The sequence below is a fragment of the Puntigrus tetrazona genome, chromosome 18, assembly GCF_018831695.1.
Source record: "Puntigrus tetrazona isolate hp1 chromosome 18, ASM1883169v1, whole genome shotgun sequence".
NCBI lineage: Eukaryota > Metazoa > Chordata > Actinopteri > Cypriniformes > Cyprinidae > Puntigrus > Puntigrus tetrazona.
Window position 1 is genome coordinate 20,202,737 of NC_056716.1, and position 27,193 is coordinate 20,229,929.

At 36.8% G+C, this 27,193-nt stretch overlaps 1 protein-coding gene and 1 long non-coding RNA gene across 5 annotated transcripts; one reads left to right on the forward strand and one right to left on the reverse strand.

The window, feature by feature from the left end:
* Nucleotides 1-26,474, reverse strand: iqsec3b (IQ motif and Sec7 domain ArfGEF 3b). Of its 4 annotated transcripts, none has more exons than XM_043265094.1 (15): nucleotides 25,164-26,470; nucleotides 22,631-22,705; nucleotides 18,746-18,863; nucleotides 18,343-18,657; nucleotides 16,622-17,283; nucleotides 14,338-14,499; nucleotides 13,191-13,313; nucleotides 12,928-13,094; nucleotides 11,769-11,908; nucleotides 10,366-10,491; nucleotides 10,175-10,274; nucleotides 9,323-9,481; nucleotides 8,762-8,851; nucleotides 8,641-8,681; nucleotides 1-4,790 (listed from the first exon to the last, which is right to left on the reverse strand). In XM_043265094.1, the coding sequence occupies exons 1-15, from the start codon at nucleotides 25,625-25,627 to the stop codon at nucleotides 4,377-4,379; spliced, it is 3,156 nt and encodes a 1,051-aa protein (XP_043121029.1). In that variant the 5' UTR covers nucleotides 25,628-26,470; the 3' UTR covers nucleotides 1-4,376. The 4 variants fall into 4 exon arrangements, with proteins under 4 accessions (XP_043121029.1, XP_043121030.1, XP_043121031.1 ...); XM_043265095.1 differs by having other exon boundaries at nucleotides 18,349-18,657; nucleotides 25,164-26,467; XM_043265096.1 differs by having other exon boundaries at nucleotides 4,567-4,773; nucleotides 25,164-26,474.
* LOC122363139 lies at nucleotides 18,568-21,848 on the forward strand. The gene is made up of 3 exons (XR_006253191.1): nucleotides 18,568-18,663; nucleotides 18,853-19,031; nucleotides 20,247-21,848. It is a non-coding gene; the product is annotated as an uncharacterized LOC122363139 (long non-coding RNA).
* Nucleotides 26,475-27,193: the final 719 nt, after the last annotated feature.

Below are 27,193 nucleotides of genomic sequence, written 5' to 3' on the forward strand. Positions count from 1 at the left end.
TATTCTATTTTCCGCACGTTTAATGATTGTTGAGATATGATTAAGTGACATTGCATATACAGGATATGAATGTGAATGTATCAAGTGTCTTTACACTATATAAAACTTCATAATAGTGCTCAATACAAATATAGATCGTAAAAACCTTTTAGACGGGACCACTTCTTTGACCATCACAAGGCCATATTTTGCGAAATTATACATGAAATTCAGCATTTCCTTTTCAGGTAGATACTTTTATCTTCTGTTTTTTGAAATAAACTTCTGGGAGTCGAAGTCGAGAAGCTCGAGGATGGAGTTCATGGCGCATTTTTAGCAAAAATGCAGTGCAGTTTCACAACTTCACAGTCAGAATACGGCCCCTTGCTGGGATTAAATGCGTCGCTATGTTCTTGCAAACAAATACGCCGCTACGTACTAATTTAATCTAGCAAATGAACGGCTTCTGGCTCGACGCGGTGTTCGTTAGAGGAGCGTACGTGAACTGAACGGCCCCACCGACACGTCAGAGCAGGTGCGCACAAAGAAAAGAACGTAGTGAATAAACAGCTGTGCAAACTATACAATAAAGCTTTTCATTCTCCTACTCTGTATGAATAAATAGATTTATAAATACATTTTTTTGCTGCTTTTCTGTAATTTCCGTGTCTATGCACAGAATGACATCATTTCCAATAATGCCTTGAAAAAACAGATATGTAGATACTCGCAAATAAAAACTAGTTTTGTGATCCGAAACCAAACGAAGGAAACTGAAACGTAAATATTAGTGTCGTACATCTTAGATATACTCCTGATAAAAGCTCTTGATAGATATCTGCACATAAACATGAATCTCTTATGACATGCAGTACAGAAAACATGAATTGGCAAACACAAACGTAATCCACCAGATCATTTTAAAACACAAAAGCTTGTTTTTTTTTTCTCTCCCCCAAAGAGTTTAACGTAATAGTTTAATAAACATTTTAAGCGATATCTTTTTTTTTTTTTAAAATATACAATTTATCAGTCATAGCCTTGTAGTATACAACATTTGATATTTTCTCAGAGGTTTGATATGCACCTGGTTTTCACATGAAGCTACCTGAGCACCAGGCTTGATCACAGTAACACGCTACAGAGTCGCTCTATAGGACCGGACACGATAAAAAGATTGATTCAGGGACGATAAGCCGGGTTAAAGCCGACCCCTGGCTCTAGTTGGTAAACTAAATCTCGCCACCACCCTCTTTCAAAATGCTGTATAAAGTTAGCAAAGTGAGAATGTGCAAACACTTTAATTGCATTAAAACTTTGAAGGAAAGACGTCTGCTAAAAATGTACTCATCCTCAGATCCGTCTGATGAGTTTTTCTTCATCAGAACAGATTTGGAGAAGACTTTAGATTTGAATCTTTTTTCGATTTTAAGCCTTTTTGACTTTAAACCTTTGGCCAAAATACAAGTTACAAGTCTAACATCAAAATCCACCTACGCAGCCCGATCTCTGCGTGTTTCTCTGATTCAGACCTGAACCTTTTCTTCGGCGAAATCAACATTATAGATTAAATGATGGGTTTGTTTCATACAAACACACAGCCTTGATGTTAAGTGATAAGACTGGAATGATGTGGGTTACTTGTGGATTACTGTGTTTATCAGCTGTTTGGACTCTCGTTCTGACGGCACCCATTCACTGGCGAGCAAGTGATGTACAGCAATGCTAAATTTCTCTGTATCCGTTCTGATGATTAAAAAAAACCTTTTTGGATACATCTTTGGATGTCCTCATAATTTGGCAATGTTTTTGGGTGAACTATTCATTTATTTTCTACTCATTCACAAATATTGACTTATTAAGCGTGAATGTATCATATGAAATATTTCTGACTATCTGAATGAAAACAATTTAACACTTGCAAGCGGGATGCAAGAAAATGTTTGTCACTGTTGTAAACAAAAGTTATTATATAAACATTTTGTTGGTGAAAACACCGGTTAGGTTTAACCGATCAGAATTTGTGGACGATAACGTAAGTGTAGAAATTTCTAGTAAGTACTATATGAAAATGGGTTAGATTAGCAGTTCACATTGGGCCAAAATGTGCTTTTGAAGGACATTAGGATACTTTTATGAGAAGGCACAAGTCAGGAGCCGGGTATCCAAACGTTTTAAAGGGTTTATGGAGCTCAGTCAACATCCTCATTAGGTATAAGGTGCACGGCTCTCAAGATCAAGCGCTTCCTCCACACAGGATGGCAGCGTCCTAAATTTCTCAGCAGCTGACACTTGGGCTCTTGACAGGATAAGAAAGTAAGCAGATGATGCCAAATACAGACAAAATCTGCAGCTTTTATCTCGGAAGTTAGAAATTCTTTAGTGGCCACGTCCTGACCTAAATTTCTTCCCCGAAACCGTTGGTTGAGGACATCCACAGCAGAGCTGGAATAATTCCCTAAAGCGCGGTTTGATTTGCAGCAACAAAGTCGTTCATTTTCAGTGGGAGTTGGCAATTTGAATAAAGAGCAAAGTTGAGCTTAATTTATGCAAATGTGCGGTAGATGTCACATGATCCGCCTCCCGATACAGTCGGTTGCTTTTGTTTAGTTCGGGAATGCGTACCGCAATGACTTATGGGTGCGAATTGTTTTTTGCTGCATCTAAACCAACTCGAGGAGGTGTTCTCTTTTCTAACCTAGTTATTTCACTTTTTGCATTTGTTTTTTCAGAATCGCTGCGAGGAGCGATTTATATCCAGATACTGGAATTGGATTACGTTTTCAGGCTTTAACAGGTAAGACCTTTGAAAGAGGGTGGTGGTTTTCTATTTCCGTACAAAACACGAGGTGAACATTTATATAATTTCAAACGTTATTTTATGGTGGTGTGTAGAAACAACTTCATCTTCACGGCACTCCCTCTACACTACGTCCATCTACTGTTAGGTCAGTTCGGGGCAACGCACGACATGGGTGTTTAAGGAGAAATCAAAATATATAAACATTTCATTTGAATACGGGGGACATGGTGAGCACACGAGAAAAGATCCCTCTTAAAAAAATACTATACATCTACTCACTTTAAATACACACTTTAAGGCCATGAGGACCTAACAACTCTAAGTGTAGCTTCTTTTGAGCAACGTGAGCCTGACAGTTCAGATTGGGCTGCTTGTGCTATTTTTGTGTCTTCGGAAAGAGTGTACATGACAGTTAAGTTTTAAAGCAGTAGTTCACGTAAATATGAAAATTCTGTCATGGTTTATTCGACTTCATGTTGCTTTACATCCGAACGCGGTCATTTTTTTTTCTCACAGAACAAAAACAAATGTTTGAGGAATGTTGATACACGTTGATAAACCTATGAAAAATCTTTAATGAATTAAATCAGGTTAAAACATAAAATGCGAATATTGGATAGTGAAATAGAGTTTAGCTAGACAGACTTAAAGTGCTAATATTACTAAAACTAATATTTAAGATAAATAGGATATTAAAAAATGACAAAAGCACGTAACGAAATGAATAAAACCTAAACTAAAAATGTAAAATATGAATAAACATTATAATAGCGTATACAATATAACATTGGCCAAATAACACTTAATAAATATCCTGATATTAATTATTTTTTTATTTACTTTACAGATAAAACATCTTATAATGAAAACAAATAAATTTACTTGAACTGAATAAAATATTAAGTTAGGACTTAGACAAGTATATTTGGTCTTAATGCACTAGGCAGGGTTTTTCATCTCATTTCTTTAAAAATAATGAATGAATCTAAATATAAGTAATTTTAGTATTCCACTAAACATACATTTTATGGACATAAATTACATATGGCTTCGGAGGACTTCAGAGCCCGTGAATTGTACAGACTGCATTTAATTGTGCTTTTTATAGTGTATTTTTAACTATAAATGGTCTTTGTATTGAAAAAATCTGTGTGGAAATTATTCAAAATGTTTTGTTCTGAAAAAAATGTATTCATGACCAGTCATAAGTAGTCATAAGTAAATGTATGTATGTATGGGTCAAAATTATATTTTTTTTCTTTTATGCCAAAAAATCATTAAGATATATGGTATATAGATCATGTTCCCTGAAGGTATTTTGTAAGTGTCCTACCATTAATATATCAAAACTTAATTTTTCATTAAAGTTTGGACACCTTTTAAAGGTTGTCAAATGTTGCATCAATGGAAGCCTTTTTATTTAGATTTCGGATGATGTTTAAATCTTAATTTCAAAGCATTGCCCCCTTATGACTGGTTTTGTGTTCCCGGGTCACAAATGGGTTTGGAGTAACATGAAGCTGATTAAATAAAGACAGAATGTTCTTTTTAGGCGAAGCGTCTCTTTAAGAGCTGTAAACTGATCTGTGTGTGTTCAGACTAGGCTGCGCGTCCCGCTGGAGTACCTGCGCTGGCTCAGCAGGTGGCGTGGAGGCGGAGGGGTCGGGGGGCAGAACTGATGCGGGTGATGATAAGGAGGCGGCGGGGGAGGGAGGGGTGGCTGCTGCTGCTGATTGCCTGCCTCCCGTGACCTGGTGGGCGTGGAGACGGCCGACTGGATGAGGCGATGGGCGGGGTTGTGGCTGAGGAACGCCTCCACGTGGCCACGCCCAGCAGAGTCCACGACGATCACCTTGACGATCTGCTGGCACTGGATCAGGGTGTCGGGGGAGATGGTGAGGGCGGAGCCGGGGGCGGGGCTAGGCAGGACGGCCAGGTGTTGCTGAGCGCTGGGTGGGGCCAGAGGAGAGCTGAGTTGGTACGTTTGGAGCCTGTTGTGAATTGACACCTAGTTTAGAAACAGCCAGAAGCAGGAAGCGTTATCAGCCTGGCCTGCTGCACTCTCACGGCCCTCTGGTGCGGAAACACACGACAAGGCCATGCCACAGAGCATGCAGGCGGCAAAACACGACACAAATACATACATGCATGCATACAGCGCGGTCGGAGTGGGTGAAAACTTAAAATTTAAATATTAAAGGAATAGTTCACCCAAAAATGAAAATTATCCCATATTTTACTCATCCCACCAAGCCATCCATATGACTTTCTTCTTTCAGAGTTTTTTCAAAATTGATCCTGGCTCTTCCAGGCTTGATCATGCTGGTGGATGGTGGCCATGATTTTGAAGCTCCACAAAGTCAGATACATCCGTTGTGAAAATAACCTATACACCTTCAGGGAATTAACACGTCTTCTAAAGCAGATGGATGGGTTTTTGCAACCTTAATATTTCTTAATATTTTAAAAATATAACTCAAATCACTTCAAAATCATGGCCACTATCCACCAGCATTACCAAGCTTGAACTAGACAAGATACATTTTGAGAAAACACTGATTGTATTCATCTGAAAGAAGAAGTCATATACACCTAGGATGGCTTGGGGGTGAGTAAAATAAGGGATCGAATTGTTCCTTTAATAAGTACTGTAATAGTATATAAATAACACCACCGTGCATCATATTTACTGAATGAAACCCAGTAATTGTTTCTTGATAATTTTAAGCTGCTGATTACAAAAATACTAGCTGTTTTGCTCTGGCACGTCATGCTTTCACGTTTTGCTGCATTTTTGCTTTTGACAGCCATATGTGTCTGTATTATCACTTCGGCAGAAAAACTGCTTCAAAGACGTGATTCCGGTGTTCCTCTGTGCCAGGTTACAACTGTCTGCTCAATCGTCAGCCAATTTTCGTGTACGATTCTGATGACATTCTTTTACACCTAATCCTGATTTTAAGGTTAGAATTAATGGCCAGTGAAAAAAGAAAATGCAAACATGACCCAGATGGATGTTTTCTGCTACATTTGTAGGCGTTTTACTACATCCAAGCAGAAAATTGCACGACTTGGAAAAAAAAACATTTATTTCTTTGACATTAAATGGAGTATTTGAACATATGTTTCCACTCACACTCTCTCAACACTGTAATGGACATAAAAAAAATATATATATAATTACATTAAAATAAGTATTTTTAAATGTATCTAATAATATTTTTCTAATATTATTTCGAAAGATATCCCATAATGCTAAAAGTAATAATGTTACATTCTTTTACAATATTTCATTATTATAAATGATAAAACTCAATGCAATGGCAGATTTTATTTTCTCCAAAAATTAACTTTCATTTATTTCTTCTTTTAATTTGATTTAGTTTAGCTAGCGATAAAACAAGATCTAAAAATCTGCCGTAGCATGCAGGTAAAACACAGCATGACTACATACATACAGCGCGGTCGGAGTGGATGAAAACGGGCGACGCTGACTTCCTTCTTAAACTGCCGTGATTTGGATAATTAACTGCTATGTTATGCATTTCTTTTTATTACTGCGCTGCTAATCAGGCTGTTATATTTTTATCCATCTGTAAGAAGCATTAAAGTGCCCCTCGAGGGCCTAGACGCTTGGCAGCGAGGGTCCTTATTGCATGCTGGGTAATTTGCACCTTGTCTTGATAGACCTTGTTTGCATGTGTATACGTGTTATGTGTTTGGCATCTCGTGAAAGTGCATTCGTGTAGCCTGTCTGTCCACAGTAACCACAGCCCGGTCCTTTCAATTCAGCTCTTTTTAATGAAGTATCTGAATTTTAATGACTTCCAGGGCAAGAGCTATTGAAACTATTGCCAGTGGTGTTTCTGGACGTGCACTGCACATCTTATCTTTGTTATTCCACAAGCAATAACATTTATCCTCTCTGGTAGTCAAGTCATTTTAGGCATTTTTATTCTGCGATCTAATTTACACTATCATTCAAAGGTGCTAATTAAAAAACTGCATTTATTTGATCAAAAATGCAGTACATTTCTGAAATATTATTCTAATTTAAAGTATCTATTTTCGATTTAAATATATTGTAAAATGCAATTTATTCCTGTGATGGCAAACTTAATTTTTAGCATCATTACTGCAGTCTTTAGTCATTTTTATAGCGCGATTAACGATACAGATTGTGTCAAAGCACTGGACAGTATCAAATAGGAGAATAGAGTGATAGTAATGTATAATGACAAGATTAATCACTTCATTTTTATTAAATGCAGAGAACGTCTGTGTAAAGTGTCCCCAACTAAGCAAGCCAGAGGCGACAGCGGCAAGGAACCAAAACTCCATCTGTGACAGAATGGAGAAAAAAAACTTGGAAAAACCGAGCTTATAGAAATTATTATAGTATGCAGATATGCATATTAGACTGTTCTTTTAACCATTTTCTTCTACTTTCTTTAGTAACACTATAAATGTTTTTGCTGTCACGTTTGATCTATACTCAATAAAAGTCTTTAAAGTATTTTATACTTAAAGTATTTATTTTTTCAAAATCATACTGACCCCAATTTTTTTAACGATAGTGTACACCTGTGTGCACAGGATATAAATTTGTGCATTTCATTGCAATGCCATTTCATTGCTATCACAACAGAGTCCTTCAAAGGCAAATGATATATATATATATATATATATATATATATATATATATATATATATATATATATATGTTATTTTTTTACGTATAAAGAATTTCACCCCACAACAACAGCAGCTGTATGCAGCATTAAAACAGCAGTCAGCAAAAGCCGAGTGAGAGGCCATAGATTACAGATCACAACGAGGGGCGGTGGATGGTGTTTTCTGGGGGGTGGCAGCGCTGTTACTGCTCTACACCAGCGGTGTGTGATTGCAGTGAAGACACCGAGGGCGGGCGTCTCCATTCTGAAGGACAGCGGGGTCAGAGGGAGTTCAGGGGTCAGGGGTAAAGGGCTGGGAGTTTGAGGCCGGTGGGGAGGTTATCTCTGATTCTGCAAGGAGATAGTGATGATAACTATAAAGACTACATACGTGCCGTCACCACCTACATCGTTCACCAAAAATTTGAAAGCACCTTTAGCTTTAAAATGGTACAATATCAGCATAAATACCCAACATTTTGGTCCAAATGCAATCAAAGAGCTGTATGTACGTTTTTGACTCTTCTGAAGCCAAAAAATAAAGTACTTTACATAACTATTTCCCTAAAAAATAATGCTATAGCCAGTAATTCTACTCTGAAATGTGAAATGAAATGGGAGGACCCATCTACTGCTATCCGTCAATCTCACATATTACATCTTTAAAGTATTATAACTATTATTTTACATCATAGTTTCTTTTTGAAGTTTACTGGGTCAGCACACCTTGGCTTCACGTATAGATTCATATCGGTATTAAGTCCTAATGATGGATTTGTTTCTTACGACCAAACAGCTTTTCTCTTCAGAAGGCAATAATGGATGGACTGGAGTTGCACGGATTCGTCTTTTTTGACGGCACCCATTCACTGCAGAAGATCCAAGCGATTTCAACCCTAAATCCCTCTAAATTTGTTGATGAAGAAACAAGCTCATCTACATCTTGGATGGCCTGAGGGTGAGTACATTTTCAGCGAATTAGGATTTTCGGGTGAACAGTTCTTTTAGTAAAACATACTGTCACAGTTTGAGCCACAACTTCTAAACACACCGTAAACATTTATGCTGATATTATCCAAAACCCCACTTCGCCTCGGGCGTTCCCAACTTTTGGAGAACGCTGCACACATGCACACAGAATCTGAACATCATTTTGCACTGCACTCACGATTTGCTGATACAAACCTCTACCGTATTGCTTCCCGTTTTCTCATAAAAATCATCCCCTGCAAGCCACACAAACACACAAGACATCAAAAACAGGCATAGTGCTGTGTGTAGCGCGGGTGAGTTTCTGAGTGTGTACCTGAAGCAGAACTGGGTCCAGCGTGGATGTCTAGTTGTGTGCCGTTCTTGTTAGTTTGATTTCTCACAACCTGTTGTCTTTCCAGTTCCCCTGAGAACCGCATACATAATTCACTTTAATGACGGCCACAGCACAACCGCGGCATTCAAACCACAGAGGAATATAGAGAATTCATTATATTTTAAAGTAACCTTTAGGTAATTATAATGAGTTAAAATTGAATAAACAATGCTTCAATTATTTATAGCGCTAACAAGCAACTTAAAATGAGGAAAGCATGCACTGGTGCATTATATACAGTATTCTTTTCCAATGATATTAAACTGAAAATGCTTTGCAGCATGTTGCTATGTTTTTACTTGGGTGTTGCTAGGGTAGTTTCTTAATGGACCAAAAGTCTAGTCTGTGGGATTTTTTCAGACACAACATGGACATCCAGAAACACAGAATTTTTTTGTTAGACTCATTTTAGTTAATTAGTTTAATTAATTAGTTAATGCAACTATCACTATCCTAAAGCGCGTGAACACGAGAAAATTAGAACACGAAAAAGCCGCTCACACTCGATCCGTATTTGCTCCATCTCTGCCACCTCTGCGATGCTCTCTCTCAGGTCCTCTACAAACTTGAGCAGCTCCTCGGCGCTCTGAGAACAGAAACTCACCACCTGCTTCTTCTCCGATGAGAACGGAGACAATATCGTGATTCCGTGAGGGTAATCTGTGACAGAAAACACTGCGCGTATGACAATGCAAATACTGAGACCTGCTCTGCAAAGTTCTTTAAAAAAAACTATAAGATAATAATGATTTTGACTACATAATAATGGCAGCATATACGCTTCATAGTAAAACATTCTTTTGTGAAGATTACTGAGAAATAATAATCTATAGGTTCACTGACTGATTGTGTGGAGATGTTATCTAAATAGCTTCATAATTTTTCTTTGCTTTGAATATTTTTTGATAAAATGTATTTTTACATTGATGTTGTCTTTAATCAATGTTACTAAATATTATAATTAATTTATGCTGATATTATCAAAAACCTCACTTTTCTATTTTGAAGGCATTATGGATATTATTAGTATAAGATATCATATTTATTTGTATAGTTAAAAAAAAACATGTATACATCTGAATTTGGGTTTAAAAACTAACAAACAGAAAAATGTGCATATTTTAATATTGGACTTACACTCTTTAGAAGCAACCAGATGTAAGGTGTGTGTGTGTGTGTGTGTGTGTATATATATATATATATATATATATATATATATATATATATTTTTTTTTTTTTTTTTTGGCAGTAGTTTTATGGTCATGCAACTCTTTTAACTATAACTAATAACTACACTACATTCTGTACCAGATTTATTCATACAGTAATATATATATATTTATGTATTCTTACACTCATTCTCAAAGAGATGAAACTGCATTCCCAGTAAGCCCATGGCCTTGCAGAACGTGTACGTGGCAGCACTCTTCTTCTTAGGGCATAGTTTGAGGATCTAACATCACGAAACAAAACACATTTTTTTTATTTTCAGTTGTACAGCATGTTTGGATATGTTTTCATGTATGAACACGCTTGTCTCTCACCACTATCAGGTCATTGAAGAGGAACACCTCCCTCTGATGTGAGGCCTGTTTCTGTGGTTTATTCACATCAGTGACCTCGTAGAGTCGACTGCAGCACACCAGCCTACGGTGAGGAACCGACAGGATCTGAGGAGGAGAGAAAGAGATCAAATATCGGCCGATTCAATTCAGAGGATGCAGTTTCCATCAGCGCAGGAAATGAAAAGAGGGATCTCTGGTGCAGTATGGGCTGAAGAATGGAATTAATATTTCATATGGAGGTAGAAGGTTTTGCAGCGCTGTCGTGTGAAATCAGAAATTATAGCACCGGACTAATGAGCAGTTTTAGTCTCAAGTCTCCTGTTTTTAATCGCTCACGCACTGATAAATTTATTCACACAGCTGTTAGCATAGAGAGGTGGGAAAAATTAATGACCAGAAACAGTAATGTGAATTTCACTTGTTTTCGCTTTGAGCAAAGTTTATTTTTACCTCATCATGTTAATCAAACGTGAGACGTGCAGAAGTTTTCGGGTAATAAAAGTTGAAACTTATTTTAAGCTTGAAGGACCTTGCACACCGAGTTCGAAAATTTTCTTATTTTTTATCATATCTATAAAAATACTTATAACGGATGTGAAAATGCAGAAAATCTTACCTGATCTGTACCTTTTCGTGACCGATTATTCATTTTTTAAGTGGGAAAAATTCAGATTCAAATTTCAGATCGTGCAAAGACCTTTAGACTTGCGTATGAAACTTATATTGTTTACCTTTGTGAATTATTATTTCGTTAAATAGAACGGTAGGATTTTAGAATTGTTTTGGGGTTCAATTGCAAATGATAGAAATTAGAATACTATTTAGAATACATACAGCTGTGTTTTCTGAATCTGAAACAAATGATTCTTATGAGATTACTTTTTTAGTAAATTAAAAACATAAAGCGTAACTGCTGTCGCCTGATTCTGGAATAAATGATTCTTATGAGGCGTTTTAAGAAATCAAAACCATTCATAGTAACCATTATTGTCTAATTCACAAACAAATGACCCTTATTAGCCGGTACTTTTTAGCGAATCAAAAGCATACAGCGCAACAAGTGTAGTCTAATTGCTGAGCGAATAATTAACTCATCTCATCTTTGACAATATATATTAATAATAATTCCCTAAAACCGAAGAAAACTGAATCATAGAGTTCTTAGGTACTTAACGTTAGAGGTTGTTAAAATCATTCTACCAGTATGAGTGATAGTAACGCCCATTAATAAATGTAATGTTGAGAAGCCAGTTGTTCGGTCAGACATCTCACTGTCTCTAATCACCTTTTCAAACCTGTAACAAGCGCAAACTGAACCGAAAGGTGATGCACTTCTCACATTTACATGACCTTTGTGTATAATTGGTGGAGAACTGACTCACCGTCTTCATTCCGAGAATGCTTTGCTCCACTCTGGTAACGTAAGTCACGTGATCCTCGTTGGAGCGCAGCTCCCTCAGCTGAATCCGCTCGTAAATCCCGGCAAGCATCTCCCGTGGAATATCTGCACCATCGTCCACTCCTGAAGGTGAATTTAGTTCTTTAATCCCTTAGACTGATTTAAAACCTGATGCATGAATATAGTTTAAGTTTGGGGAAAACCAAAGCATTTGGAGAAGCTGTGGAAAACCACAGAATAAATCTTTTAAAAGTAAAAGTAAAAAAGACCCTTTTTTAAATTACAGAATTCTGATATTTTTCCTCACTTCTGTCTCATAATTCAGATGACATTTTCCTCAGAGTTACTACAAAATGTAAAAAGTCAGAAATCTAAGAATTCTGAAAAATAAGAATTTTATAACAAGAATAGAATTTTTAGAATTTTTCATATCTTGCAAATGTGAGTTCTAAACTTAATTCTGACTTTTTCCCTCAGAATTGTGAGTTATTAATTGCAAAAATGTAAACTGATAATAAAAAGTCAGTACTATAAACTCTAATTACTAGTTCATATCTCGTTCTTTCGACTTATTAATTGTGAAACATAAATGTAGGAAAAAAGTCGTAATGTAACCAATATTATAAATAGTTTTTCTCAAAATCGCAAGCTAATCTCCCACAATTTGGAGCTAGGAATTACCTGAACTGTAATATTTTTATTGCATTATAAGCTCACATAAAAAGCAGAAGTGTCACAGTGCTGTTTATCTAAAGTGAGGATTGGAAAAGTCCCATCATAAACCAGAGCTCGACTAATAGCGCGCTCTGATTTTGTTCCAGTCCCCATGTCTTTACATCTCCCTTTAAAGTGCGTCTCTCTTACATCGTATGTGTTTGTTATATCTGCGGAAAGTAGGCAATAGATCAAAAACTATTTGATCAGAGACCAGGAATCCATCCAAGACACACACACACACACACACACGCCTACGCTCCTAGGAGATAATCAAAATGTCTCTTTTGATATGAAAAAAAATGCAAATTTAAACATGAAGATGGAAAGCTGATTAAAATTGGCGAGATTTAAAAATCAGATATCCGATCTCTGACCTCAAAACACCAACAGGCTCCGGTTTTAATGAACAGCACACAGAAACACACCTCGTAGGTTGCGTATGAAGTCTTCCAGAAGCATCTTGCGCTCTGGTTTGATGTTGGGACTGTACATGTCTGTGTTCAGCAGAACGATAGCGAAGGCCAGGATGAAGATGGTGTCGGGGTTATGAAACTGCTGCACCACATCAGGGTTACACATACAGTACCTCTGACTGAAAGACAGAACAACATTATAGTCCATGTTCTGCACCCGATGGATAAAACTACCACGGTTATTCTGGAGAATTGCATCTGTTTGTGATCCTCACCTGAATGCTTCAATGAGTCTCTCGACTTTTTGGGCTTCTCCCTGCACTCGCACATGAGCCTGAAACTTCCTCAAGGCTTCATCCAGCTCCAGCATGGAGAAATCCATCTCATCCACCACACAGCTAAGAGAGAGAGAGACCAGGTAAAAACTCAGAAATGTGCTCTGTTTAAATTAAGAGCTCGATTTATGAGGCTCCAGCACTGTGAGAAATGAAAATGGGCCGTTATTACCTTCAGTGGTTGGTTCTTAAATTATAACCCCCATCCTGGATACGTGGTTTTAATTCATACGTTGGTTAATAGAAGCTAATGCAGTCATATTAACTCTAATCTTAAGGTTTCTCTTTCAAATGAAAGATATATCGTTTAAGGGTTTGTTAGTTAATACTTCAGTTTAATAATATTTGCGAGAATAATTTCTAATTTAAATTTAGGCCTTCTGGCAAAGACAGTTCCTACATTTTTTGCATTGTAAAAAAACATGCATATTCTTGACAATAACTTAAAATATGTATATATATATATATATATATATATATATATATATATATATATATATATATATATATATATATATATATGTGTGTGTGTGTGTATACTGTGTGTATGTTTATTGTGTTTATAATGTTTACATTTATATTTAAACATTGTAATTTATGTTGAAACATTTTTTTCATTAAAGAGTTATGTATTATTACCATTTGTTATAAGCACAGTAAAAAATTAACCACAATAAATTTTAACATTAAGCGTTTATTGTATATTTAATCAAACCATACAAAATTTTTTACTATAGAAATTTTGTAAAGTATACATGTATACTATATTTGTATACTATTGTATCTGTTATGTTAATGCATCATTTGTCTATTGTGTTTGCATATTTATTTATTATTTATTATTGTTCCGGTGCGTTGGAAGATTCAAAACACACTGTGACTATTTATGTAATCTTACCAAGCAATAATTCTCATTCTGATTTATAGTGAGCCGTTTTTTAATTTAGTTAATATTCATACATTTTTCAGGGGTTATTATAAATTCTGCATGACTTAGGTCTACATTTTTGCCTCATCGAGGATATGTAATTGTCTCTTTAATTGTGATACAAAGAAAACTGCAGCACATTATGAAGACTCAACTCACTCCAACACGTCTCTGTTGAACTGCCTCTTGCTGTTCCCCAGGAACTCGCCAATCATCTGTCGACTCAAGCCCTTCCTTTGCAACAGGAAGTGAGCCACACCGATAGCTGTGTCAGGAATAAAGCCCCTGGATATCAGGAACTGGATGCCTTTGTCTGGGTTGCTGCAGGAAGATCAAGAAGGATGTAGGTGAGACAATTAATTCTCATAGAGCTATCGCTTTATTATAACGTTCATTACACAACGAGTTTTTGAAAAAATAAATGTTTTTTGTAATTTGTAATAATATTTCACAGTATTGCTGTTTTGATTATATTTGATAAACATACAAATCATAATAATTTCAAACCGATGGCATACTCTAAGCAATGTGTAATGCTTCGTCCAATTTCTGCTGGTTTCTGTTCAAAATGAGAGCAGAAATTAAACCATTTGCATTTAGTCTGAGCTTGTGAAAGTTGTTACGAATTGTTTCCAGAAAAACCAGATGAGGGCCGCGTGCATGTGCGCAGGTTCACATATATACTGAATATGTGTGTTAGGAGAGATATTCATAGCTACGAGCATACAGTATTTAAATGCAGATTATTCTTTCCATGTCAGTAAACATCTTGCAGACATTCTGTTCCACAGACGCACTCGTCCATATGTGCATCACAACATCTATGTAAACAGGCAGCCGCTTATATTTATGTGTGATTACTACACTTTAAAAGCCTTTGGCCAGTACAGTTTTTTAATTAGTTAATGCTTTTATTCAGCAAAGATGCATCTAAAGTGGCAGTAATTATATGAATAATAATCAAATACATTTTCTTTAAATCCTGAAAAATAGTACCACAGCGCAACTATTTTTATATATTGATAAAAAGCAGCAAATCATTATATTAGAATGATTTCTGAAGGATCATGTGACACTGAAGACTGGAGTAATAATGCTGATCATTCAGCTTTATACAAAATATTACAGTTGTTTTAAATGATTACTTTACATTATTAATTATTATTTATAAAACATACTGATATTTCTTTCTTTTTATTTGTCAGTTCCTACGTTTCTTTAGTATTGGACTCCGAGATGACATCACTGAGTTGTGCATTATTTCTACCACGCCGAACATCCTCACAGGTCATATCCGGCCTTATACAGGCGAGTGCACATGCAGTGTGCCCACACACACTCACACACACACACACACACGCGTGCAGCACTCTAAACAAGCTACACGCCACTTACTCATTGTGAAGAAGTAGCCGAAAAAACTAAATTCCCACATATATCCACACAGAAACCTTAAAATAAACATAAACCTAAAAACAATGTCCCTTACTTAGTCACAGCCTGAGTAAAACCGTGTGTGTGTGTGTGTGTGTGTGTGTGTGTGTGTGTGTGTGCGGATGGATCACCTGGTTACCATGGCAACCGTGGTGCTACTCACGTCAAGCATGTCAAAGTAAATCTGATCTGAGATTTCAATTGAGTGCTGATGCACTCTGAAGCCTCTGAGGATTGGCTTTATTCTGCTTGTGTGTGTGTGTGTGTGTGTGTGTGTGCCTGAAAGAGCTGCACACACAAAATAGAGCAGAGAAAGAGCCTCACAATCACCCCTGAGGGAGTATAATATGTGTACGTGTGTATGAGTATGTGTGTATGAATACATGAGTAATTGTGTGTTTTTGTCAGTCTATATATGTATATATGACAGCAAGTATAATGAAAATGCACTCAACTCTTTAGTCATGGTCAAACTGACCCCCAAACAAAAGCTCTTTTCTTTAGGATTAGTAATTTAAACAATGCTATAACACTATACATTATGCTTGTTTGTAAGGCCTAAAAACCCTTCTTTCAGAACTTTCAATCTAGTTTTTGGAAAACCCAATTTAAAGTTTACTTCTACAAACTTTGCATTTCCAGTTAAATATCATGCATCCTCGTATTCATATTCAATAATTGAATTGGAATTTAAAAATCAAGACACAGATCAAGAGTCAGAGTAACTATTCAATTGAAAAAATGACTAAAATTGAAATCGAAATAAAACTATATAGGAAAACAGAAAAGACTAAATGTCAAAGGAACGAAAAAAACCACTAGAATAAAAAAATAAGATTTATACAAATAGCACTAGATTTAGTATGCTTTATTTGTACATTGTAAAAAGTGTAAATAATGATGACTGTCTTTGGGGAACATCTAAAACTTTCAAATATGACAAAACCTGTAACACACCAAAAAAAGCCACTTTCAGTGAAAACATTTGACTTTTAACCTTTGTACTCACACATTGAAGAGGTTGAGTCCAATGCGGTAAAGGCGTTTGCGTGCAATATCTGTAGACAGCGTGCCACAGGGCGTGTCCTGACAGTGTGGGCGGGGCAGAGACAGAATCATCGTCTCACATGCTGATGTCGAGGTGCTGCTGCTACTGATGGGCTCCGAGCTGTTTTCTGCCGTCTCAGGAGCAATCTGATTGGTCTGTTTCCCCTCCAGTCCCGCCCCTGCTGTCAGTTCGTCCGTTCCGGTTGGCTGTTGGTTCTCTTTCTCCTCCTCACTGGGGGGTGGAGCTGGAAACTCAGGCTCTGCCGTGACCGACGATGCCGACTGGCCTGCTTTCTGTCCTCCCGTTTGGGGTTCTGAGCTGGTCTCCTTGGCTACGCCGTTACCAAGAGAAACTGACTCCAGCATTGAGGAGGAGAGGCGAAAGTTGTGGTTGTCAATTTGAACAGTCACGTCCCTGAAAGCCATCATGAGTTTACTGGCGCTGCGGGGTATGCCCTCCCCACAGCCGCTCTGCGTGGCATCCTGTAGGGCACCGTGGTCCATCAAGAGCCCCTCGGAATGGGATCCAGAAGGAGGGGCCACAGTGGACTTCTCTCCGTCACCGTCTCGAACAGAACTCCAGCTGCTCAGAGCCTCGTCAATAGACCGCGCTAATGACTGAACCTAGCAGGGAGTATAGAATAGAATAGAATAGAATAGCAAATGTGAATAATATAGAACGGTCTAGAACAACATACAGTAGAGGTTAGAAGAGAATATAATAGACAACATATTTGACTTAGAATAGAATAGAATAGAATAGAATAGAATAGAATAGAAATAACTGAATCAACCACCATATTTGAATAGAACAGAATGGAGTAGAATACAATATAGAATAGAATAGAAAAGCAAATGGGAATAAAACAGAACGGTCTAGAACAGCATACAGTACAGGTTAGAAGAGTATATAATAGACAACATATTTGACTTGACTAGAATAGAATAGAATAGAATAGAATAGAATCAACCACCATATTTGAATAGAACAGAATGGAGTAGAATACAACGGAATAGAACAACTTATTTAAACTGAATAGAATATTACAAAATGTAATAAAACAGAACAGCATTTAACCAAAAAACCATAGAACCAAAAAAATTGTGAAAGCAAGATATTTGAATAGAATAGAACTGAATATAACAACATATTTGAATTGAATTGAATAGAACCAAATATAACAGAATAGAATAGAGCAGGACAGAGCAGAATAAAATATAACAGAACACAAAATAACATATTTAAACCAAATAGAAAAAATAAAACAGAGCAGAACATGATATTTGAATAGAACAGAATAGGTTACATAGCATAAGATTATATGTTAACTGAATTTAATTAAATAGAAACAAATATAACAGAATACATCATATTTGAATAGAATAGAATAGAATAGATTAACATGAAAAAAACAAATAGAATGGAATACAATAGAACAGAACAACATATTTGAATAGAACAGATTAGAACAGCATATCTGAACTGAATAATACAGAATAAAATGATATAAAACAGGATAGAATGCAAGAGAAAATAATCATTTGAATAGACTAGAGTGGAATACAAAAACATCTTTGAACCGAATAAACAGAACAGAATAAATAAAATCAAACTATAAAACAGCACAAATAGAACGGATGGTTTGTGTACTTGAACGCAGAATAGATAAGTAGCTGGTGTACCTGTACCTGTTCGCTGAAGGTGTCCTCCAGGTGTGTGAGTGTGGTCGTAGTGCTCACAGGCAGTGAGGTGGAGTGTGTGAGGGGGATGCCCATGAGTGAACATCCCTCCATCAGCGCCCGTTCAGCAGAGAACCCGTCCCTCTGAACCCGGACCCTGCGCACAGACATGCGCCGTGGGATGCCACTCTCCAGAACAGAGTTCCGGATCTTCTGGAAGTTCTTACTGAGCTGGTACTGACGAAACGCCGTCTGGATCTTACAGGCCGCTCGCCGGGAAATCAGAGGACCGCCGTACTTCTGCTCCAGTTCCTCGATCTGCAGGTAAATGTATAGACACGAAACGAGCTTATCGTTTCACGCTCTGTTGCACGTTTTACTCAGATGCGCGTCCGTTGGGTCCTACCTGTTTTTGTTTGAGATCGGGAGAGAGCTCATATTCTGGAGGATGTGAGCAGGGCGGCGCGTCATGCTGAGCGTCTTTTTTCTCATCTTTCTGTTCTTCTCCTGCAGCAGGAATCGAGCTGCGGTTTCAAATGACACAAGTGAGCAGTGGCTGACCCAGATTCACCGTCTTTTAATCTAGACTGATCAGAACCCAGTGCGCACTCAAGACTAATTAACTCTGCTTAATTACTACATGCAGGCTTTCACAGATTTCAGAATTTGACGCAGTCTTAATGGAAAATGAGGTAATCAAGCGAAGGTTTCAGATCATCTTTCCAAATCATCATTTAATTGTCGGAATCAGCTCATTGAGTGTGACAGCAAAAATTAAATTAAACTAAAATAAAATACCGTTATTCATTTTTTGTTTTTTTTTAAACTACTCATTGAAAGAGACAAAAACGAAAACTAGTTTCATGCTTAAATCACTTTCTATAATTTTATCTTATATATTTTTATGCAATTATTACATAAGTAGATCATATATAAAGTGTGTGCGTATTTATATGTATATCTGAAAAACGTAACTCAGTTTTTAACAATTTTCAAAAATCATGTTTTTTCATTGTGGATGCTAATTAATCTCAAACTGCAGTTAAGTTATTTTTATAACTAAAAAGTACGACTAATTAACCCAAAAACATTTCGAAAATGATAAAAACAAGAGTTATCTGTTTTTGCAAATAAACCCTTCATATATATTTGAATAGAACAGAATGGAGTAGAATACAACGGAATAGAACAACTTATTTAAACTGAATAGAATATTACAAAATGTAATAAAACAGAACAGCATTTAACCAAAAAACCATAGAACCAAAAAAATTGTGAAAGCAAGATATTTGAATAGAATAGAACTGAATATAACAACATATTTGAATTGAATTGAACCAAATATAACAGAATAGAATAGAGCAGGACAGAGCAGAATAATTTTTATATATATATATATATATCATCATATAACATCACAATATATAATATTTATATATATATATATATATATATATATATATATATATATATATATATATATATATATATATATATATATATATATATACACACACACACATATATATATATATATATATATATGTATATATATATATATATATATATATATATATATATATATATATATACATACATATATATTGTATGAAAAACAGTGCCTCTGAATATTCTATGAAATAAAAAAAACTATTTGTTAACTCAAAGAGTAAATTTAGAAATGTTTTTATATAAATTCCAAAACCCAAAAACTAAATCTAAGACTAAATTTGGCACCCCACACAATCTTACGTAACCCCATACATGACAAAGCCATTTTCCTCTTATGTCGAGTTCATGAAAAAGCATTTGTGAGTGGAAAGCAGATGTTTAAATCATGAGAGATGTCACAAAGTACGGTTCTCCTGCTTAACAACGCGGCTCAAGCCCGTTTCCATTTTCTCCAGGTTCTCTCTCGGTGTAGACATGGGTTTACAACGCGCACAGGCACGCTGCTGACTGCATTCACTGTCAGCACATTAGCTGCTACCCTGGAGTAAAGGCCACTTAAGCTCTGTAAGCACTCATACACGAGGAGCGGAGAGCAGGGCTTTCCATCTTTCATGCGCCGAGTGCTGCTCGCCTCTGAGGAACGACAACAAATGCAGCAGAACCTTAAAAGAGAGTGAAAACAGACGCCGGAGCGCACGGTCACCACAGATCATTAGGTCGCTGCGCAATCGATCTGACAACCCAAACTGAAATGTGATATACTGTAGCTCTTCATATGAGAGAGAGCGTGCGATGATGTCATTTCCTGTGTTATGCCTCAATAACTATGCTCTCAAGCTGTTAAAAAACTGATTGTGAACGACAGGTTTCAACGTCGAGCAGAAACCCAGGCAGTCCCTCTGTGCAAATAAAAGGTGAGAAACTACCGCACCAAAACCCTTTCCTGTTCATTTGGGAAATAACTGGCAAACAATCACGATAGGCTTTCGCAAAAATTAAACTGCTCTCTCCCGTTCATCGATAAAACATCAGTAAAACTTCATTAGCGCTGCTTACTCTGGCTTACGGTTAGTGATTAAACTTCAGTTCGCTCCTGAAGCAGCTCCAGATATCCCCACAAACTAACCCAAAGAATAGCCTAGCAACCACAACCACATAGATGCTAAAAACACTAAAAAAGGATTTCTGCACCGTAAATCATGTCATTTCAATGAGAAAATACTGTAAAAATGTTACAGTAAAAATACTTAATTGTGGCAATTTATAAAAATCGGTTGTTTAACAGGACATTGTGTGTAATATTTTGCATGTAATGTAATTCCTATAGAAAACCACAGTCATTTCTACAATATCTACTGTGAAAAATGTAAGTTCAACATTCTTATTTTTACAATACTGTAAAATGTACAATGTTTTTTGTATGTTATGAAAATTACTAATAACATTTATGGTGGAAAAATTGTAGGATATTCCCAAAAGACCCTACATGACAAAATATAAGAACATGTTTGAATTGATTGAAGCAAAGCAAGTGTAACACAATACATCATTTCTGAATTGAACAGAACAGAATCCAACAGAAAATATTGACATTATTATAGATGTCAAAATTATTAGAAAAGAACCAAATAGAGTGTAATGCAACAGAACAGATCAGAACAGCATATTTGAACTGAATAGAACAGAATTTTTTTACTATAACTATATGCTGTCAAAAAATTGTACTTAAATTGTAAACTTTAACATTCCATTATATGTAAATTTGGTATGTAAATTATTTGTATTACTAATAAATGTATGGTGAAAACCCTACAAAATGGATCACATTTATTTTAATTTATGGGTAAAATGCATATTTCAGTTGTTTGGTGTATTGGTGTATAACATCACATCGCTTAATTAAATATATGTTCTAAGTTTTAAATTATACAGGCATCCTGTTATACAGGAATACTATCTCTGTATTTTTACAGCCAGTATCAAATTAACAAAATACTTTTCACATTGAATTACAGGTGAGAAACAAAATACATTCAGGCTGCATGCTTATCTTGATACCTCCGTTCCTTTTCTGCCCTTTTTCAACCATTCAGGACATAATTGGCACAAAATTAGAATAGATTCCCTGCAAATATAAAGCTCCTCTTTATTGTTCACCGCAAAAAAATTAAAAAATACGATCCAGAGCTTTCTGTGAGAGTCAAAAAATAATGAGCTCTTTCCACTTTATCAGTTTGCTGCAAAGATGAGGTCATGATTTCTTCCAATTTTGCAATTTTCTTCACATTTTTTTGCTGTTCGGACTTTGTTCACAGTTACCGCAGTTATCCTGTTTAATTAAGAGGAGCTTTTAAGACTTGATTTTGTTGGCAACATAAAATATGCAGTCAACAAAGCTCAGATGGTTTGAAGTTCCCAAAATAGTGCAGAACTGCCACATTCACACACACACACACACACACACAGACTCTCTCTCCACCTGAGTGACGGTGCTTATCCATGCCGAGAGTTTTCCAGTCTATCAGACAGAGGACGGATGAGGGTTAAACTACACCTGCAGCATGCACTAACTCTCTTTCTCACAAACACACACACACGCTTACACTCCGCTAGCTTGAATCCCATCACCCAGAATGCCTCGGGCCAAGAGAACAGGGACCGCAAACAGAAAACCACTACCGTACAAGAATGGAAAACTTAACCAATGCAGACAGCTGCGGTAAACAAGTAGATTCACACTCTCCTTACTGCATCACGTGCTCATATTGTTCATTTTGTTCGTTTGGCATGTAGAGAAAAGACTAATTCTCTTCTGGTTGGCTTTAGATGTCGTTCTCACCTAGAGCAGCTTAGGGAGTCTCCCTCTGGGGCCTCTGGTGCGGGACAGCAGAACTGGTGCAGGACGGTCTGGCTCCTGTAAAAGGTTTAAATCCATATGACTGCAATTAAATGCAATGCAATGCAATACTTCAGTTGTGTTCTTTCAACACTTACAGAGGTTTCTATAGCATAGGTGATTCTCAACTGGTAGTTAGTACACTCAAACAGTATTTATGCATAAATGTAATATAAATATATATATATATATATATATATATATATATATATATATATATATATATATATATATATATATATATATATATGTATGTATGTATATATATATATATATATATATATATATATATATATATATATATATATATATATATATATATATATATATATAAAATGTATGCATAAATACTGTTTGAGTTTACTTAGTCTGGATTCTGAAGCAAACCCAGTTAAGAATCACCTATGCTATAGAAATCTCTGTAATTATATATATATGTATTTTGATTGCATATAAAATTTCCATCCGTTTCAATATAGACTAATAAACTGAGCCACATACATGCAGTTTAAGGTTTACACACCAATTAGGAACCGCTAGCCTCTAAATAACTTAAATGAAGTTTTGGAGCCGTCGCAATTCTTTCAGAAATCCTCATCTCCTTAATGATTTATTTTAATTCGCTAACAGTTTAAACACTTCGGCCTCTCATTTAGGAGTCCAGGTGAACTCAAAGCTCAGGGTGATTTTTCTTTGAGCCTCATTTGCTGACAGCACATCAAATACGTTGCTTCTCTCTCCAGCATAGCATGAGAACGTGAAGTGCTATTAATATAATCGTATTTACATATCACTTCCTCGCAGTCCCGCTATTGTGATTACTGTGTAATATTCATTATTGATATAATATTTTGTTTTGTATGTATAATTCCCAGCAGCTTATTTGCTTAAAAAAAAGTGTCACTACTTTTAAGTGTTTTTGTTTTAGGTTTGACCGAAGAACGCCAGTTTGGAACGACATTAAGGTGTCGACAGATACATATATAACTTTAATTAATAGATCCAAAATACCAGCCCTTAATTTACGTTTACACTTCAACCAGTGAAAAAAAGTCCATCCCATCTTGTCCTTTCACATCGGCATGTAATTTAGGTTATTTTCGCTTTTTATCTGTGCATATTTCTCTTTATTCTTCACTGGAGAAAATTATATTATGCATAAAGTACTAGCGTTTCATCCAGAAGCAATGGTTTAAAGTAAAAATGTGAAAAATGTAAAATATTGTGATGACTTTATCAACTATTCAGACCCTCATTCCGACGGCACCCATTCACTGCAAAGACTTAACTGGCGAGCAAGCAATGTAACGCTAAATAGCTCCAAATGTTCTCATCTACAACTCGGATGGCCTGAGGGTGAGTACGTTTTTTGGCATACGTTCATTTTTGGCATATGTTCGTATATGTTCGTTTTCATTTTCTATTGCAAACACTCTGCCTCACTCGCTAATAAAGATGCAACAGTCTCAAAATATACCTGTCATAACCAGACACCCCGATGATAGCGATGTGAGATTAACTTTAATGAGCTGCGTGCAGGAGCGTAATTGGGCCCTAAAACTGATTGGTGATGAGCATCTCACGCTTCCGGTACAACTAAACTGTATTCTGTCATATACGAAACAAATAAACAACAAGGTAATATAATCTCTGACTCAGAACTAAGTGTTTGTCCCCTTAAGGATAAGGTAATGCTACCATTAAACAAATCAGAGCGGAATGTATCATTCTAGTTTTGCTTGTGGGGTTCACACACACACACACACACACACACACACACACACACACACAGAGGGAGTACTCTACAAATGCAGCATGAGATGTGCACTGAAGCAGATGAGCAGTCGTAATAGACGACACACACACACACACACACACACACACACACACTCTCTCTCTCTCTGAATCTCTCATTCTTTTTCTCCCTTACTGTGGATTAGATACCAGCTGGCGGATCAACTTCACATGCACTATGGGAATGTCACTTAAAGCCTCACTTTACGCATAAATCTTGTGTGTGTGTGTGTGTGTGTGTGTGTGTGTGTGTGTGTGTGTGTGTTTGCATGAGTGTTTTAAGTGCTTTTTAAAACGCATTCTAAATCAGGTGCATTAAAAAGCTCTTTCTCGAGACCTTTCGCCCTGGAAGGAGTGAATGTGCTGAACCAATGCTGACCTATAATCGTTTTTCTTCCATTTTAGCGTTTAATTTTAGAACGCAACACGCACGCACGCGTTCAGGCGCCGATAGATTACGAACCCACATAATCTCCAAAGATTTTATAAATACAAGTCACCATGCTCGTGTGATCGTGGAATTATTGATGTGCGGTTGCATATTCACTGTGGCCTACATAGAGAGTGAAATTCCTCTGTTATGTAATCCTGATGGCGCATGTAATCTGCCTCACCGATCTCGTGTTTTCCTAGACAAAAAGGCTGATATGTTGGACGCGTGTGATGACTGATGAGAACTCACTCAGTCGCCCGTGGGAGTCCCACAGCTCGGCACAAGGTGGCAGGTGTCTGTGGGACCAGGGACCGACAGCAGGGGTCCTGAGCATCGTTATCATCTTCATCAGCGGAGTCCGGACTGGCGTTGCTGGGTCCCGCAGGAACGAGCTGCATGTCCAGGGGGGAGTGATGCTGCTGCTGCTGCTGCTGCTGTTGCTGGGCTTGGACCGGGGGCGTCCCGGCTCTGCTGGCTCGGGGCAGGCTGGAGGTCCGGGGGGGCGGAGGCGGATGATAGCGGGGAGGATGCCGGTGATGGCTGCTGGAGTCCCGGAGCTGCCGATTCTCAACCGCTAGATCCTCCAGCCGGCGCTCGAGTATGTCTATCCGGTATCGCTGGGTCTGGATCAGACTCTGCTGGTTCTGCACGATGGCGGTGAGCTCCTTCAGGTAGAGCACCGCCTGCAGAGGGTTCTCCAGGAGGCTCGACATCCCGGTGCGACGCTCCTCTTGAAAAAGCCGAGAAACGATCCGATCCGAGCGGGGCGTCTTGGTGTCAGTACCCCTGACCGGTCGCACGGCTTGATATTTAAATGGCTGAACCGAGAGAGAGAGAGAGAGACCCCCGCCTCCGCCTCCACCTCCGTGCCCAGAGCGCGCATGAAGAGATGCGCGGAGTGCTGCTGATGCGAGGATGTCAAAACACGGGCTTGAAGGGGGCGGGGACACGCTCGCCAGTGACGTCACGGCGCACGTGATCAGGCGCTACGACGGACTTCGATTATATTTGGCAAGTTGCATATAAAAAAAAATTTGAGGTGTGATTTTGATATTAACGAGGTTCCGATAAAACTTTCTTCTTTTCATGAACAGGTTTGTTTATTATGGATGCTCATCTTTAAGCACAACTTAATTCAGTGATATGGAACAACAAATGTCTTTTTTTTAGAGAAACTTGTATAATAACGGTATAATCTTGATGAGACAGTAATGGACATTTTTTAAATTACTGTGATTTCCTTAATTATTGTAAGATCCCTATAACTGCTAAAGAGTTTTCAGTGGTATTTGATGCCATTCCTAGTGGCATTATTTAACTTTTATCTGGCTATATACATTTAGAGTCTGTCCCCTTATATACTAAGCAGTTAAGTATTAATGCTGTGAAAATTATAGGTAATAAATTGAATAACTTTTATATGAAGAAATTATGTAGGGGTACATTATTGCCTAAATGTAAACATTTTTGGAATTTGTTATATCATCAGATTGAATGGAATGAGGTTTGGAAACTATACCTAATAAATACTGTACCACCAATAAAATTAAAGAAGTTACATACAGTATAAAGTTATTCATTTGATTTATCCAGGGAGACAAGAAGTTGTATTTTTTAGCATAGAGCATTTTAAATATTTATTTTATGATTGTATATTTACCCAGATGTTGTGGATTAATATTGAATGTCTAATATTTAATTTTTTGTAAATTAAAGATTCGAGTCTCTGGTAGAGATATATTTTTGTTGTATAAGCACAAGAGAGTTTGGAGCAAAATGTAATGTAATGTTAATGTATTTTTTCATATTTACCCTTCATATCGTGTTTCTAATATTATTTAATCTTATTAAATGTATACATATTAAATATGTACGAAATTGTTTGTATGCCTTTAATGTTCAATTAAAAAAAACAGATGAAACATGCTTAGTGTCTTATTTTATTGCTGCAGATTTAAGTTTCTGTTGCTTAGTTACCAAATGAAAGTTCTTTCCCCCGTTATTTTTAGAGAGCATTATTAGCAGCATTACTGTTTCTCACTGTGCTGCTAAAGCGTCAATAATACTACTACTAATAATAATAATAATAATAATAATAATAATAATAAAGAAGAAAAGGCAAACATCAGAAAGTTAATGATTGCCAGCATTAAATATACCACACTAAGAATTGACTTTCGAAAGCTGTTTATTTATTCACAGTTATTTTTAAGGTTCTTGTGACCTACAGAAAAATACACGAGGACATGCATCACGATAAATGGCAAATTATATTTTTT

Coding starts and splice junctions, on each gene's coding strand:
- iqsec3b (XM_043265094.1), bottom strand. CDS start 25,627: ATGTCGAGCCTCCTGGAGAACCCTCTGCAGGCGGTGCTCTACCTGAAG. Junction 18,658..18,745: donor CCGATCTCAAACAAAAACAG/GTAGGACCCAAC, acceptor ATTTACCTGCAG/ATCGAGGAACTGGAGCAGAA. Junction 11,909..12,927: donor CTTCATACGCAACCTACGAG/GTGTGTTTCTGT, acceptor ATTCACCTTCAG/GAGTGGACGATGGTGCAGAT.